General features: G+C 53.2%; 1 protein-coding gene across 1 annotated transcript in view; it reads right to left on the bottom strand.

The window, feature by feature from the left end:
* Nucleotides 1-7,893: 7,893 nt before the first annotated feature.
* Nucleotides 7,894-17,384, bottom strand: part of Umodl1 (uromodulin like 1) — a 62,834-nt gene continuing 53,343 nt past the window's right edge. The window contains exons 23-25 of the mRNA XM_055607019.1: nucleotides 15,333-15,411; nucleotides 9,528-9,727; nucleotides 7,894-8,683 (exon numbers count right to left, since the gene is read on the bottom strand). Of these exons, the coding sequence (XP_055462994.1) occupies nucleotides 9,552-9,727; nucleotides 15,333-15,411 (255 nt within the window). The 3' untranslated portion in view covers nucleotides 7,894-8,683; nucleotides 9,528-9,551. The remainder of the gene's footprint in view (nucleotides 8,684-9,527; nucleotides 9,728-15,332; nucleotides 15,412-17,384) is intronic.

Consider the following 17,384-nt stretch of genomic DNA (forward strand, 5'->3'; position numbering starts at 1 on the left):
GTAATCCACCACTCTAACAGTGATGGGCTGGGGGCTGCCTCTGGGTGGAAACTGGTCGGGCCCCTTCCTCAGCAAGAGGCTAGGACCCTGGGAAAGAAGGAAGGTTTGCTGGGAGTGGACACCTGGGTTATTTCGGGGGCAGGGGGGGGGGAGGAGAGGTTGTCCAAAGTTTCAAGACAGGGTTTGTGTGCTCTCATGGACCTCAGGAGTTTGCTGTCTCTCAGAACTCTGGTAAACCCCACCACCGGCTCTCCTGCAGTCTTGCCGAGGGCACAGAGGGCGGCTGCAAAGGGGAAGGTATCCCTTCTGTTTTCTGTGGTCACGGTGCTCTGGGGGTCCTTACAAGCAGTTTGTGAGAGGAACCTTAAGCCACTGTTGCAGGGGCATCTGTGGGAGATAGCACAGGTGTGCAGGCTCAGGGATCCGCAGTGTCTGGGTCAGTGTGGATGAAGAAAGGTCTGACCAACAGGGTAGCTACTAATGGCGGGAGGGAGCTAGCCAGATTGCCAGCTATGTCCACTCCTGCTAGCCAACCCTGGATAAGCTCTGAGACCAGAAGGTAGACCTCTCCGGGTGCCCCCAGAAATACCTTCCTGCATGTTAGATCCCTACACTTCCAGCAGTTAGATCTGGGCCTGTGGGATGGAATTATATTCCTGGTGCTTCCTATTCCGTACCAAATTCTTTGGGGACAGGAATATGTGTTTTGTTCCTTAACAAGCCCCCTCCAGTGTGCCATGGTGATTTCCTTTGCCGTCTGGAAAAACAACCAGAGAGAGTCCAGGAAGCGCACAGATAGTATGTGGGAGGGCAGCATCTTTCCACAGCACTCACGTTCTACAGAGAGCTATGGTCAAGCCTCAGCTGGCCTTTCCTAGCAAATGTCCCTGTGTGAGGCTGGGGCGGCCTCTGCGCCGGCTTAGGGGCTTGGCCTTTTTCTGCAGCAGTTCCTGTCAGGCGATCCTGCAGGAAAGTCCTTTGTATGACTCTTTACAGGGTTGACGTGAGTGATCTTGATTTCCACACCTTGACTTTCCTGGCTTAACCACCCCTCCCTCTCAGCTCGAGGCTCTGCCCACAGTGCCCTCTAGGGGCGAGTTCCTGGGAGCCAGACCCCAGCATCCAGCTCTTGTCCTTTGCAGCCTTTACAATCCAGACATTCCCTGCGGCCGCCAGGGTCCACTTTGGATTTTGAAAACGGCAAAGAGGATTCGAGTCTTGCTCAGAGCACCATGGGAGAGAGGTAGCTGTCTTACAGTTCCCCCGGTACTTTAAGGACACAGGTCCACGCTCAGGCTAACTCTGGTTTATCAAACCAGAACTGTCTCCCTTTTCCATCTATAAACACACACACCCTCTTTCCTTCCCTTTACCTCCTTCTCTCTCTCGAATGCATGCATGCACGCACACATGCACACACAGACACCCAATATGTTGAAGCTCTGAGGGGTTGGGATCAAGTGGACGTGCCATGTACCCAGAGTCTTGCTAAGAGCATCCCTGCCTTATGACATAGCTCCTCTCCAAAAGTAAGCAAGCCTGGTAGCCATTTGCCAGCACTGCCAGAGTTCAAAGCAGCATCCCACCCCTGAAGCCTTCAAGGGGCGCCTCCTACCGGCTGACCCAGGAAACACTGTGCCCCTACCAGTGGCCTCTACCAGTGGCCTCTAGGTCCTTTACTGATGACTCCCAGAGAGTGGAGAGGAACCATGCCCTGGGACCTTCCTGAATGGTTCCTCTCATGCTCAGCCTGAACCTTGGCCCACAAGCGGTCTGTAATGGCCAGGAGCACCAGTGGACTAGGCCCTGCTCAGGGCTGAAGACTCCTTATCTGCTAAGACTTGAGACTAAATGTGGCTTGGGAATGTTTACATATTTACAATTTGGTATATCAGGGTCCAACACCCAAGTTTAGAGATCACGGATGTGCCATGTACCCCTTGCCCACACACCCCGAAAGGAAGTTATGCATTGTTTTTAAAGAATCTATACTTCGCTGAAGCGCATCTACTGAACGAGGTCAGGTGCGGAACTTTCCACACGGAGTCTCTCTCTCTCTCTCTCTCTCTCTCTCTCTCTCACACACACACACACACACACACTTTTGATAAGGGAGCATCGTGGATTTCAGGTGTTTGGATTAGGGATGGTCCAGCCCATAGCACCACAGAGATGATGTGAAGCCCCCGCTGTTGACCATGTTCTGGAGTTTTCTCTTCCAGGAGGCTCAGGATCTCTCACACCACCCTCCCTGGGCATATCTGTGTAATTTAGCTTCTCTGCACCGCTGTGGTTCTTGCCAGAATCTCCCATCACGGGGCTGGGAAGGGTCCTGACCCGGCCTCCCACCTGGATAAGGCTGTGGTCTGCCACCCAGCCTTCTTCTCTGAGTGGCCCCTCAAGCCTGCTCTCTTGAAGACAAAGGGGCACAGGCGATTAGTAACTCTGCCGATGCTGGGAAAACTGTACTGTGAGGATGCAGATTCTGGGCCTGTGGGCATGCGTGCGGGACTGACCTCCCACTAAACGTTCTGGAGAGGAATTCATCTCTTCCCCTCTCGACTATGCTTGCCTTTTATGCCTGTTTCTGTTTCTGCAAGATCCAGGGAAAAGACCCAGCTTCATTGGGCCCTCGGTCATTGGGATTAACCTTGACGCAAACCTGAAAATGCAGACACCCAAGCAGGGCACGGGCAGACTTGACGAAGGAAGCCTGGACTGCCCCCTCTCAGGACTCCTGGGCACCAGTGCCTACAGTTTACTCTCATTGCTAGGGATTCAGAGCTCGTGAAATGGGGGCAGATGCCTCCCTAGAGGAGGACCAGGGCTTCCAGTCCCAAAGACTGGAAAGGTTTTCAGTCTGATCCATTCACCTCAGCTCCATCATCCAGGTAGCACTCGGACCTCCCTCCCGTCCACCCGAGGCCTCAGCCTAGTGCCGAGTTACCATGGTTACCAAATGCTTGCTTTAGCTGGGGTGATAGCAATTTCTGCTACTCTAAAAAGAATATTTATAAATGCTTTCAGAGAAGCGCAAAGTGCAAGGCTGAACATGATCAAAAGAGGTCTCCTGCCACTCAGCCCTGGCCCCTCCTCAGAGCCGCTTACAGTCTGCACATCCGAGAGACCCCAAGCTAAGGTCGCCTGACCCTTTGTTCAGCCTTGCCTAGTCTGGGTTGGGACAATGCTCTCACCCAGGCGGGAAACCAGAGCTGGAGACAGGCCAAGTCTGGACCCTGCAGCTGGGTCTTGTCTCTCTGGGAGGCCAGCACTCACAGCCACATCCTGAGCTCTGGGATGGAGAGCCTTTGCCCGCTGCCCATCCTGACCACATGTTCTTGATGTAGTAAAGGTGACAGAGGAGTGGGAGCTCTCAGATCCTACATGCTTCAGACCGGCTCTCAGGGTGCTGGGGCATGAAGCGTGAGCCCGTAGAATCTCCCACGGTAGCCGTTCTGGCCAAAGAGGAGCTACCGTAGGGAGAGACACACTGCCAAAATGTTTGAGGCACTGGCTCTCAAAGAACTAAGCTTGCCCGCAAGAGTCTCGCCTCCCAGCAAGAGATTTTACACAGTTCCTACAACCTGCAGGAGAGACTCGGGCCCAGACAATGATGGGTCTGTGGTGGGTAGGACCACACCTTGAACTGGACCACATAGCTACGAAAGCCTCCTGCCCTTCATTTAAACCCCAACCTCATGGGAACAACCCAAAGACAGACGCGCTCTTCACAATGTGGCCACACCGAGTAATCCCCAACTCTCAGCTTTTGACTCTTATCAGTCTCTTTAATTGGCATATTGAGGACAAATGACCAAGCCTAATTTATGGTGGCTGCCGGGGCCCGGGCTTTGACCCTAATCACATCGGCACGTGATAAGCACTGCTTTGTCCACCGAGGCTGGGGTGATGCCACTGGCATTAGGATTATGAGCTCATCAGGTTCTATAGATCTGAGGCTCTGGGTCCAGGCTGTCTATTTTTTAATCTTTGGGGCCTGGGTCCTGAGAAGCCGAGGACAAACATTGGGGTACCTCTGGCAAGTGACTGACCCCCAGTAATAACCCTGGGGGCTGGATTGGGTTTCCTGTCATTGGCTGGTTTCTTCCTCTCCCCTCAGTGTCACAGAGAGAATGGAGGGCAGCTTAAATGCACTCATATGTAACGTGGCCCCGCCTCGCACACGGTAAGATGTCAACAGATGTCAGCATGAGAAATCCTGCCTGTGGGGCTGAGAGACAGCTCAGCCGGGAAAGATCTTGAGGAACTGAGTGTAACCCCAGTACCTAAGTAAAGAGCCGGGCCCAGAGGGCCAGGGAGTGGCTGAAAACCACTGGACTTGGAGCTGGTACCAGGGATGTGGCTCCAAGCAGGAGCTGCCAAGTTGGCAAAGCACACAGAGACTTTCCCTACAGGAGTCATGGCCCTCTTGTGGGAGGAGCTTGGGGAGAATTCAGAGAAGGGGTTGGGTAAGAAGAGACGTGAGCTGTCTCTAGGAAGGGTGGGCTGAGCTGCAGGAGCCTGGATGGGCCCCGTGGGTCTGGCTCTGCTGTGGGATGTGCAGGCCAGAGATTGGACAGCGTGGGGCCGGCCTGTTGGGAGGACAGCTGAGTACCCCGAAAGATCACCCATACTTGGGAAGGGAAGCCAGCCTTTGCTTGGGGTGTGGCTATGGAGGTAGAAGTGCTCTCTGAACTTGAGAAACGTCTGATGGGAAGCCCAGAGACCCCTAAGCCACACAGCGGACTCTGTGTTTAAAGTGTAACATTGGTGAGAGCCGTGTATATAGCTGGGTTCCCCTCATGGCGCCTCTGGTTCCTGCCTACGGCACATGGTTGATTTGGTTCATCCTCCTTGTGGCTTAGTTGTGCTGAGTGAAAAGGTACCAGGAAGAGCAAAGTAAACTCATACACAGAACTTGGACGTGTCTTAGAGCCTGGGAGCCATCTGTGTATAAAGAATGGACTTAAGCACCTGCCTATCATTCAGAGGGCCCTCAGGTCCCATCCCCGGACCCCACTTTCATATTAACAAAACCAACACAAAGAGGAAGACTCATTAGCTTTCCACGGTCTTTCTGGACCTGGGCAAGGCAGCCGAGGCTCTTCACAAAACAGACGGAATAAATCAAATTTGTAAAGTCAGTTTAGAATGCCCCAGAGGAATTTAACTAGCAGGATTGCTGATGAGGTTTTCGTGGCTGGAGTTGGTCAAACATGAATCAAGGGCCCCTCCAAACATGACTTGAAAAAATCCCCAGATGTGTACTAAATAAATAAATAAGATTCTAAGTTGAATATTTTTAAGGAAAATAAATCACCTTTGAAAAAAATCTTTCTTGAATCTATATCATCTTGTCAGAGGAAGTTGGTTATCATATGTGGGAGTGGGGGAAAAAAATCTGCTTAATGAGGTACCAGTCAACACCAAGCCTATGGCCAGAGCCAGGAAACCCGAGAACCAAAGGCCAGGCAGACCTGGGATGACGATTTTGATCTTGCAAGCCCTTCCTCCCCAGGCTCCATCTCCTACACCCTGTACCAGCGAGAGCTGATTTAGCAACAGATATGACCTGAGGCGGCAGCTGGCAGAGAGGACCTGCAGGCTCGGAGGCATCGCTCACCTTTGCTCCCTGCCCACAACCGCCAGGGGAACCTTCCAGACAGGAACTGACATCTCCGAGACAGCCCAGTACCCTGGTCCTGCAGCACCATGGAGCAGCCACGTGGGTTGGCTTATCGGACGCACATCTGGTGAGTGAGTATCTGTGACAGCGGGAAGGGCTGGGGCAGGTCCAAGGTGCCTGCAGAGAGGGGAGCCCTTGGCTGCTCTCGTGAAGCTAAATTAGTAATGGTGCCTACTCTGGAGGAAGAGAAACATGAGCCATTCCCTGGATCTGACTCCTACAGGAGCAGTCCGGCTCCTTAGGGGGCCCAGATGCCATTAGACAGAGGATTCATCGCCAAGAAATGCCATGGGCTGCTGGGGGCAGCGATCAATGGCAAGCAGTCAGATGGTGGCTCAATAGACGGAAAGGGGAAAGGTGCAGAAAAGAGACCTCCCCAGGGAGACGCCAGCTGGCTCCTGTGAGGCTAACTTGCTTATGGGCACCCCGAAAAAGGCAAGTGCCGCTTCCTTCCCACAAGTAGCTCCAGAGCTCAGCATGCTGAGCCAGAGGCCACTGCAGCTGCTTGTAGTGACAGGGCTCCAGTATCCTGCCTCGGCTGCCCACATGCCTGCCCAGGGTTCCCGGGGCAACACCTGCAAGTCCTGGAGGGGGAAGGCCCGGCGGGGGCAGGCTCTAACAGCCTACACGGAGGCACCCTAGGTTTGCTGTGTGGGAGGGTCCGCTGACCTGTCCCAGCCTCTGATTCATGTCAAGTAGTATCTACCTTTTCTTTCCCTCTCCATTCCTGGAAGGAAAGGGGGTTCAAGGAGAAAGAGAGGCTCCAGGGTAGCTGTGCAAGTCCACTGTGCTCACCCACCCCTTGTATGTGGGGTCTTACCAGTACAGCCGCTGCCCTGAGCAGCCATGGCTTTGCAAATTAAGCGCATGGTGCCCAAGGCCAGGGCTGGATTGGAGGCCCTGGGTACACCTGACAAAATGACGAGGACATCCCAGCCATCTTGCCCAGTCACCTTTTCCTCCTGGAATTGGAGAGGGAGGGAAAAAGGGACTGCTGTCCCTAAGAAATCCACTGAGTAAAGTGGATGTCGGTGAGCGACCTCCCCATATATGCCACCTTCTCCTTCCCCCACACTTCCTGGAACTCAGGGTGCTGAACTGAACTTCAGGGCCCTTTTCTCAAAGACGAGCGTCACCTCTAAGGCCCTGCACCGGCAGGCGCTGACCTGCAGAAAGCCTTCAGATTCACCTTTGCTCACGGGCAGGAGGCTTAAAGCCAGCAAATAAACAAGAGAAGCCAGAGCTTTGCGGCAGGGTTTGCACAGCCCTGGGTGTGGGCTTGGCTTGCGGCTCCATCTAGTGGTGTTAATGGAGAGCTGCAGCTTGGGCCAGGCAGTGGGTCAAAGCTCCAAGTTGTTAGCCTTTCACCTCCCGTCTACCCTCTTCCAGCAACCCCCCCCCCCAGAATTTACCTGCACCAGACACCCACTTTGGTTAGAGCTTCATCTCCACCAGACCCTCCCCCATCAAACCTTCTCCTCCGTCAAATCTTCCTCCCTCAGACCTTCTACCTCCCACAGACCTCCTTCAACAGCCCGTCCCCCTCCTCGGACTTCCTGCCCCAGCAGCCCTCCCGCTATCACAGCCTCTATCACAGAGCCTCTTCCATCAGACCCTGACCTCAATTACACACCCTGAGGACCCCGTGTCGGGAAGATCAGGGCCAAGGTGAGGATGCCCAGGGACGCAGGCAGAACCACAGCAGGGAAAGGAGGACCACTTTGGGGGAAGCTCCACCACCATCTGGACTCTTCAGCTATATACAGACATGCACAAGGCCTTCCTCCCCTGTCCCTCAGCAGGGAGAGGCAGACTTCTGATAACACGTCCGTTAGCTCCAACAGATTTGACAGGAGATATAGGTTTGGTTCCAATTCTGTGTCTTCAATATACTCTATAAAACTCTCCTAACCGACAGGTCCTTGTCCTCAGCTGCAAAGTGACAGCCTCACCACCCAGAGGCCCTGGTGAGCGCAGAGGAAGCCAATGGTCCTGGGCTCAGTATCGGGGTTTTATGAGATTCTTTCTTACTCCTTCTCCCCGAAGAACAGGCAATGGAAGGTGCTGGGCTGAAGCCAGAACGGATGGAGGAGACCAGGGGAGCCCCAGCACCCCCTGGAGTGTCTGGCACAGAGCCATCCCTCAGAGGTCATGGTGAACCTGTCGCATGAGCCACCCGGGGAAGCAAGACAGCGAGCCACACTTCAGTGCCAGCAGAGATTTATTGCTGGAAGTCAGTGAGCCACACAGCTTCCTGGCTGGCATTCCCACCCCAAGAGTATACAATAAATCAAGAGACGCCCCCGAATGTTCTGTGTGAGTGACAATCACACTCAACAGAACCGAGTTAATTAAAGCTAAGACCCCGTGGCGATCCTAAACCATCAGGGAAAACGCGATCACCTCAGGTGGTAACTACGTGCCAAGTTCTGGTCTTCCGAATCGACAAAGCGAGGAACTGATGGCCCGGTACATACCACCCCTTCCTTTGGGAAAAATCACATCTTCCTCTCCGAGGGAGTATGTGGAAAGCGGTCATGGGCATGCTGGGAGACATGGAAGAGTGTGCGGCGGGTGCACCACATGACTGTGGCCTAAGTGAAAGCCGCATGCGGGTGACGAGAGCCGGGTGAGCATGTTTTCGCGCAGACGCTGACACGGCGGAGAGCTTAGCAGAAGGATCCAGTCTGTGAAGGTGTGACGTGCAAGGGAGCAAGGGTCACAGGGGCAGTTTGAACGGAGCTTGGGCGATGGAGGGGCCGTGCTTGTGCTGGGTTTGAGGGTGGAAGGCCACTCCATCACGCTGCCCACAGCTTCAGCAGGCCCGTCACCCGTCACCGGCCTGGTTGAGTGGTGCTCTGCGTCTTCAGCCTCCTGGAGACAACAGAGGTCGCTGTCATCGTGGGGGCTCGTCCCCAAGCGCTGACACGGCACTGCTCAGAGTGGACTCCTGTCAACGTTTGATGAATTAACCACTGGCCCTCACAGTGTGCCGCCCTGTGTGGGGAAGGAGGTCACGAGATCAGTCTACAGGAGGGAGAGGAGAAGTCCGCAGAGGGGCCCTCTATGTCCCCAGGCCCCACAGCCATAGATCCGCCAACCTTGGTCCAAAGCGGTCTTTTGAAAAGTGTGTCCCTGGGTCCGGTGAGGTAGTTCAGTGAGGAAAGGGACCTGGTACCGACACTGATGACCAGAGTTTAATCCCTGATACCCACATGGTTAAACCAACTCATCCCCCTCTTTCCCAACACTGCTCAAATAAATAAATCGGTAGCAAATATTTGTCTGTTCCGAACATGGACTGGCTTTCCTGGTTATCATTACTCAGACAGTACACTGTGTTGACTAGGGAGCGTTTGCATGAGCCAGCTTGGTTCATCATGAGGTAGTCTGTGGCATATAGGAGGATGTGTGTGGACTACGTATAGACACTGCCCTCTGAGGGAGGCAAACTGTACTTTCCCCAAAACTAGTGTGACAGAGCCTTCACACCAGAAGGCCTTCGAGTTTAGTGCACCAGCGTTGGCCGGGCAGTGTGGTGACTCGGTGGACGCAGCTGCACTCCCAGGACAGGAACACCGGCCTTTGGAGATGAGACTGTGGGTCACCTCTGGCCAAGGTGTAGAGTGGGCCCCAGGCTCACTGCACTTTTTTTCTGGCTTTCTGGGACCATGGTGTAAATGGCAGAACTCTCTGCTGATCGGCAAATGTCCCTGTCCCTCTGTGACTGCCCTCAGCTGCTTCTGGGAGTCAGTTACAGAGCTACCCCCTTGCCAGGCCCACTCTGCCGTCTCCAGAGATGACGAAGGCGGGGTGTGGCATCAGCCATGCTCGCTCTTACCCGTCTCCTGGTCAGCTGGGCCTCCTACTGAGAGAAGACCTGGTAGCTGAAGTCATCAGACTGGATTCTGAGATTGTATTTTCCCCTTGCTCTCTGGTAGCGCAAGATCAGGAGGGTCGCAGCCACGGCCACCACAGTAAAGGCGGCCACTGAGATAAGAATGATGTAACCAGTGCCCAGGCCTGGCTCTGGACGTGCAGCTGTGGGTGAGAGGCGGGCAGGGTAAGAGAGGTGTCCGTGTCAGGAAAAACATCTGTGCCTGGCACCTGGCCCAGGAACTGTGAAGCCTCCGAGAGGGAAAGGGTGTGCGTAGACTGGGGGTGTGGCCATGGATCTGAGCAGCCTGCTCTGAATTAGGTTTGAGCAGAGCCTCAAGGCAGAGCCCTGTGTGTACCTGTGGGTCAGCAAGGGAGGCTGGGGCCCTCATCCAATGAGGGCAGCTCAGCCTGGGAGTGTGCAAAGCAAAGCTTCTGCCCAGAGGTAGGCTCTGTAGAGCCTCTGGTCCCCTCCTAGCTGGAAAGCCAGCCAGCTCCTTGTGGGGAGAAATGTGAGGGGGAGGGGCTGTGTATCTCCCACATTAGAGGCCAGGGCCTTCCCCAAGCCAGAGTAGCAGCCAAAAGTCCAGGAGAACGTAGACCCCAAAGAATGGAGAGAAAAAAAAAGTCCTCTAATGCTTGCTTGGACACCACATTTATAGCACCGTTGCTCAGCCTTCCACGTGGTAGGACTATGGGAAAGAGCTGCACCATGTCCAGTTTATGCAATGGAATATTATCAAGCCACAGAAGGGAACAGAGCTCGGGCGTCACATGCCACCTAGGAGGCAGTATGTAAGGGAGTCACAAAGGACAGCGGCTAGTCAGAGCCATTCATGAGAACGCTCTAGAACAGGCAAACCAGAGACAGAGAGAAGACAGTGGTTCTGGGGCCTGGGGAAGAGGCTGGTGTGGGGCAGGGAGGAAGCTGTTTAAGGGTCCAGACTAGTCTTGGGTGTGGATGTTCATTCACACCGCAGAGATGAAGAGGCTGTTCCCTCCGATGGCTGTCATGCATACCACCCAGTTCTCTTTCATCAGGGCTGCCTGGCGCCGGGTGAGCTTGACCTCAAGCTTTAAAAATCCACACGGTCAGGGCTGGGAGAAAGGGCTCAGAAGGTAAGAGTCCTAGCTGTGCAAGCACGGGCTCCCGAACTCACATTCCCAGACCTGAAATCCTAGCGCTGTTGGGGGTGGAGGCAGGAGGATAGTTGGGGCTGGCTGCCCTCATAGCTCTAGGAGCAGTGAGTGACCTTGCCTCGAGGGACCAAGGAGGAGCGTGACAGAGCAGGACACCAATTTCCTCCTCTGGACACACACGCATATATGCCTCACACTGTAGGAAAGAGAGTCAAGCCAGCAGCCAGCCCCCAGCCTGCCCTCCAGTGGCCTGGGCCTGAACGTGCTTTTGTGCATGAGGGTGACGCATTGCCAAGGGCATCAACAGCAGAGCTCACAGATGTGCCCCAGCCATGCTCATGCCCCACCCCCACCCCCACCTCTGGTGTACTTGAAAGGTCTGGTTAGAAAAGAGCCTGGGTCATCTGTAGGACTCAAATCCTATTTCCTGTGCCCATGTCACTTCTGGGACCCACAGTGGACACCGAGCTGTCTTCTGGGATGTGGTCCATGGGAGTGTTGCTGTCAGCACAGCTGTCCTGGGGTTCCCTCTGGGCCACCTAGACAAGGAGCTTCAACCAGACAACCTTATGGCTTGGACATGCCGGGGTGGGGTGCTAACCCCTAGCTACTACTGTGTAACTTAACTTCCCCAGGAATGTGGGTCCCCGAGTCTGGTCAGTCCGGCCAGCCTCCAGAAAGACCCAGCACAGTCGGGGTACCCTAATTGAGTACGCTAAGGCAGAGGCAGGAGACTGGCCCTGTTGGCACTGTGGAACAGACTGTGATAGCCCAGATGGTCATCCCTTGAGAACAACGAGCCCCTGTCCTGATGCCGTCTATCCAGTTAGATCCTATCACCCCTGATGAGGTCACTAACTCAGCACGGCTCACAGTGGGGCCTGCAGGCCAGGCTGTCTCCTGACTGCGTCCGCCACACAGGTTGAGTCTCAAACGGAGAGCAAACTCTCAGAAATCCTTGTGCAATTTGACATGGTGGGGAGTGTGTCCCCTGGCATGGGGCCTCTGTCAGTTCATGTGAGGCTCCATACATCACAGTGTGACCTGAGTGGGTCCCATGGTCAGACCCTGTCCGTCCACGAAGCGAGGAGACATTTTAGAAGTGCAGACACTGAGCTTATAAGAGACCTAACTTACAGAGCGAAAAGTGAAGACAGCCAGAGAGCCCCGGGCACACACACAGCCAACCCATACTGGCCCTCCCACACGGCACATGTATGGTTCTCAAACAATCGAAACAAACCCCTCTCACCACACACACGGCCCCCAGATAGCAGAAGCCATCCCTCCTGGCACACACATTAACCGTGCAGGGTGGAAGCAGGCCCTCCTGGCACTAGGAATCCCATTTCAGAGGGCTCAGTGGCTTTAATAACCGTCCTGGACATTTTTGTACCCTGCCACCGCCCCAGTCATCTCGAACCACCCACACCTTTGCCCAGCAAAGCGAAATCAGCAGGTTGAATAGTGGACCGGTGAAGCGACGGCCATGGGACTCCCAGGCAGCACATATTCCAGAAGAAGGCCCTGTTTCCCTACAACCAACCCATGAAACTATGTGTGCGAGTTTATCCCCTACAGAAAGATACACCAAAGCCCAAATCCATGAAACGGAGGACTCATCTGGAAACAGGGCCACTGGAGGGGCACTAGCGATGATGAAGCCACACAAGGGTCTGGACCTTCGCACAGTAGGACTGGTTTTCTTAGAAGAAGTTGGCCTCGGTAAGACGCAGCTGCCGGCTGGGGAACCCAAAGACGGGCCACGGCATGTGAGACTGGGCAGAGGCTGGACGGGTGCTTGGCTGCAGGTCTCAAAGGGAGCAGAGTCAGCCCACAGCCCCAACTCAGGCTTCTGGCTCTCAGAGCTGTGAGAGAATACAACTCTGTGGTCCTACTGTGGTCCTACGGCACTCATAGCTCAGGCTACTTATGGCCATGTGGGCTAAAGAGTGGGGGTGATAGACAAGCCTTTTCTGCAAAGGTGGCCTCTACCTTTGGGGACAAGGACAAGCAGAGGATTATGGGCAGCTTGGCTCTGCCTCTGAGGCTCAGTTCACCATAGTTTAGTCCCAGCCGTGTGGACACACACGCATTCTCTCAGCTCTCAAGGTGAAGCCCGTGCTTCCTTGAATGGGAAGTGATGGCGGCCGTGGGGGTAGAGGCCAGGCCCTGAAGGAATGTGTCTGCTGGCTTCTCCCGGCCCCTGCAGACTCCCACAGTGCTCCTGCTAACACGTCTCCTGCGACAGAGCAGTCTGCACCAACTGAGGGTACCATGTGTTGAGGGTAGCTTTTCTGCCCATTTGTTTGGGAATGTTGTAGAAATAAAAAGCCATAAGACAGCAAGAGAGTGCAGTGAGCAGAAGGAGGATGGCGGAGCTTTGGGGACACACCAGCCAGACCCCAGCTACAATGCTCTCTGCACTGGCCTAGAGTCGACCTCTGCTTCTTACAAATGTCAATGATCAACTCTTATCCAGAAGCTTCCGTAGGCCATGCTCCCTCTGAAGTAGAAAACGATATCCGCATTGCACAATAGGAAAATGAGGAATTCTCAGTAGTGTGCCCAACATTCCAAAAGTATTATCATTAGCTAGGTTTTAGATTCAGGGAGCCTCACAAATTAGGGACTCCCAAAGAACCTACATTTCACACTAGATATAACCCTGAGGGGTGGGCAGGGCAATTTGCTCTAACTACAGCCTCATAAAGGAGAACCAAGGTTCCTGACACACAGTGGATGGAGGAAGAAAAGTCTGTGTGTCTTGTCTATCTGTCTTATCTGTTCGCCTTGCCTGTCTGTCTTGTCTGTAAATCTATATGCAGTCACGGTGAACAGATGGTGGATAGATGGATGAATAGATGATTAATTGGTAGATGACTAGATGAATGTGTGAAATGGACGGATTAGTGAAGACTGAATACCTGCATGAATGGCATATAGATGGATACACTGATGGATGAGAAATGGATGACGCTGCATGGAGCAGTGGAAGACAGATGATGAACAGAGGATGCATGGATGGATAGAGATGGATAGAATCAATAATATCACAAAGATCACACAGCTATGATCATCATCACATCAGCCTATGATCAGATTCAGGTCAGGTCCACTAACTCCAAGTCCAATGCCCCTCACTCCTGACATCTGTGAGTGAACGAAGAGGTCCCATTTCTATTAATGAGAGCACACGGTACACACATGTGCTCTTTCTTATTGGGGCCCCTGGTTGACCAGTTCTCTACAACAATTTACGAGGATAATGAGCAAAGAAAAGACATGTGGTTCTAGAATCTAGGCCTATAGTTACCTGGGGACCCCCACCTGGGTCTCAGAACCTAGGTCAGCAATCATTGGTGGATCCCCCACCTGGGTTAGGAACACTCTGAGTTAGTGGTTTGGGGCTGTCCTGGCCAACTGTGCCTAAGGCTTTATTTTCCCAATGCTTGGATGAAAAGCAACGGTTGGGAAACGCCAGCCAGGTCTGATTCCCTTGCTCTCTTACCTGAAACCCAGAGCCTGAATCTCAGCACCCACCCTGAGAGTGAATCCAAGGAGCGATTATGCAAGAAGATACAGAGAGGCACAAGCTCCTCAAAGTTAGGAGCAACAACCCAAAAAATAACAGAAAGAAAACCAGGATTGGGCTGAACAATGAGAAAATCGTAAATCTCTTTCTGGCATAGAGACGTCATCAGGGGACAAGAAGAAGGAAGTAGCAGAGATGGCTCTAGATGGTCCCTGAGGAGGATCCCCTTGAGTTCTCAGTGCTTTCTTTCCCCCCTCACTGGCCAGGACTGACTTCCCCAGCCACATGCAGCTGCCCAGGAGGTTGAGAGCCAAGGTTTTGACTCTAGGCAGCCGGGTGTCAGCTAAAGTCTGAAAATTCTCTAACTATAGAGAGGAGACAAAAACTTGGACGCTTCCAGAAACTTCTGTCCTAGTACCCGAAGCACACAGATTCACCAATTCTTTTTACAAATAATTAGATCCTGTGGGGGGAGGGGAACATGTTTGGAAAATTGATCCTGAAAATATAGCCATCTGGTAGGCATTTGCATTCAGGGGACGCTGAAGTCTTTTTTTTTTTTTTTTTTTTTTTTTTATTCATCTTCTGAATTAAACAGCTTGTTCAGGTGAATGTGCAATTACACCTGTGTGCACACGCACACACGCACACACAAGCACGTGCACGTGCACGTACACACGTACACACACACACACACACACACACACACACACACACAGTAGGTATCTGTTCACAGATTGGCTCCTTCCTCTTTGTATCCACTTGACATATTTACTCAGGGTCAAAGACCTTCTCGGCTTCCTGGGACTCAAGTCACAGCATCCAAACCCAGTGCTCTGGACCTCTGGAAGCTGGGAATCTACCCAGCTTCCCCAGGGCGGGAAGTAGATCCCCCCTCTCAGGGTAGCCAAGAAGAACAACAAAACCTCCTTCAGGAGACGATCTTAACGCCACACTAACACGTTAGAGCCTTGAGGAAGACTGCTGTGAGTCTTTTAAGAGGAATCTTTAAAGCCGCACATTTCAAACAGGCGCTTTGCATGCTGGGAGGTTGGGATAGTTTCTTTGCCATCCATTGAATCTCAGGGGACTCACCTTGAGAGCGAAGAAGGGGCCCCCAGGACATCTGGTGCTCGGCTTCTCTCCTTCTCAGCAACCGGAAGTCGTTGCAGCTCTGTTTTGAAAAGAGAAAAACCTCACTTTAGTCTCACAGTGCTTCCATGAATTCACTACCTGACTGTGACAACTTGGTCTTCTAGAACAGGGCCTCGAACCATGAGATGGGCGAGTCTAGATGGGGATGTGGGAACAGGGGAGCCTCAGTCTACTGAGGGAAGCCAAGAATGGAGGCAGGAGCTGAAGCAGAGGCCATGGAGGGATGCTGCCCATTGGCTTGTTCCCCGTGGCTTGCTCAGCCTGCTTTCTTATACAACCCAGACCACATGCCCAGAGGTGACACTGGCCCCAGTGGGCTGGGCCATCCCACATCAGCCAATCATCAAGAAAATGCCCTACAGAGTTGCCCACAACCAATCAGATGGAGGCATTTTCCTCCTCTAAAATAACTTCAGCTTGTGTCCAGTTGACAAAAACAAACCAAGGCACCACCCAAAAGCATGAGCGGCATGCAGTGGGCACACGCAGAAGAAAGATGGAGAAAACATGAACCTCTAATCCCTCCCTAGGACCTTAACCATGCAACCCACATTTCCTTTTGGGTCCTCCAAAGGTTCATCCAGGCCTTCACTCCTCCAGATAACATTGTCCTTCAGAATCACTGTCTGGCTCAGTGGTATGGTGCAGTCTGCTCCCTGTATACCCAACACCCACCATGGTCTTCCAAGAAAATGTTGGCATCCTAACCCCAGTTTTCTAACTCTGATTGTCTTAGTTGGGGTTTCTATTGCTGTGATGGATGCCATGACCAAAAGCAACTTGGGAAGGAAAGGGTTTATCTGGCTTACATATCCAGAGCCACAGTCCACTGAGGGAAGCCAAAGCAGGAACTCCAACAGCGCAGGAACCCGAAGGTGGGAGCTGATGAGGAGGCCATGGAGGGAGGGTGCCGCTTACAGGTGTGCTCCAAATGGCTGGCTCAGCCCGTTTTCTCACAGAACCCAGGACCACCAGCCGGGGAGGTGGCACTGCCCATGGTGGGCTGGGGCCTCCCCCATCAGTCACTAATTAAGAAAATGCCCTACAGGCTTACCTGATCCCATGGAAGCATTTTCTCAATTAGGTTCCCTCCTCTCAAATTACCCTAGCCTGTGTCAAGTTCATGCAAAACTGGCCAGTTGACCTTATTTGGAAAAATGATCAGTTTGAGATGAACTCTAACCCGGGAATTGAGGCCTAAAAAGAAGAGGGATCTGGACAGACAGACTGGAGGGAAAGAGCTTCTGTCAGTCAGGGAATGGTGAGGCCACAGGAGGCTAGTCAAGGCCACGGAAGAGCCTTGCACAGCTCGGGACCTGGCCTGCTAACACTGGGCTCCCAACTCACTCAGCAGTGTGTTTCTCATATTTTAATGGCCCACGTGTATCTTGTCGTGCAGCCTTGGAAACCAATGGAAAGCCCTCTCTGAGGGAAATGGGTTGGGTAGGGAGGTGGAGGGGCAAGGTAGGGTCAGGTTGCAAAGACCGCTGTCCCTGCTAGCCCTATGCTTTTAGGGATGCTGTGGTTCCAAGGCACATACTGGAGCCTGCCCCACGGTGAGTGGCACGGGGTCAACTGTGCTTGCAGGAAGACCTACTGTGTGAGAAAACGGGAGGGCTGAATTATCCGCCCTGCATCACTCAGCCACACACTGCGAACGGCCAAAGGCTCGTCACTTGAAAAACCCCAGACATGTGGCACATCTGTGCCACCCTCAGAGAAGTACAAGAGCAAGCACGTCTCCCAGAGGAGGAACACACAGTAGCCTGGGTAAATGAGAACATAAATTATTCACAAGTTCCATGTAAACGCGGCACCCAAGGAGAGAAAAGGCTGCTGTGGAGGCTGACAGCTGCTGATACACTGTTCATGTCACTAAAATGGCATTAGGTTAAGGTGAGATTTTATGCCTAAGCTTCAGTGTCATCGTAGGGGAACGCTACCACAGCTGACTCGGGTGGGGTGGGGTGACATGACTCATTAGTTCTGATG

The sequence above is a fragment of the Psammomys obesus genome, unplaced genomic scaffold (assembly GCF_907164565.1).
Source record: "Psammomys obesus unplaced genomic scaffold, mPsaObe1.curated_primary_1811, whole genome shotgun sequence".
NCBI lineage: Eukaryota > Metazoa > Chordata > Mammalia > Rodentia > Muridae > Psammomys > Psammomys obesus.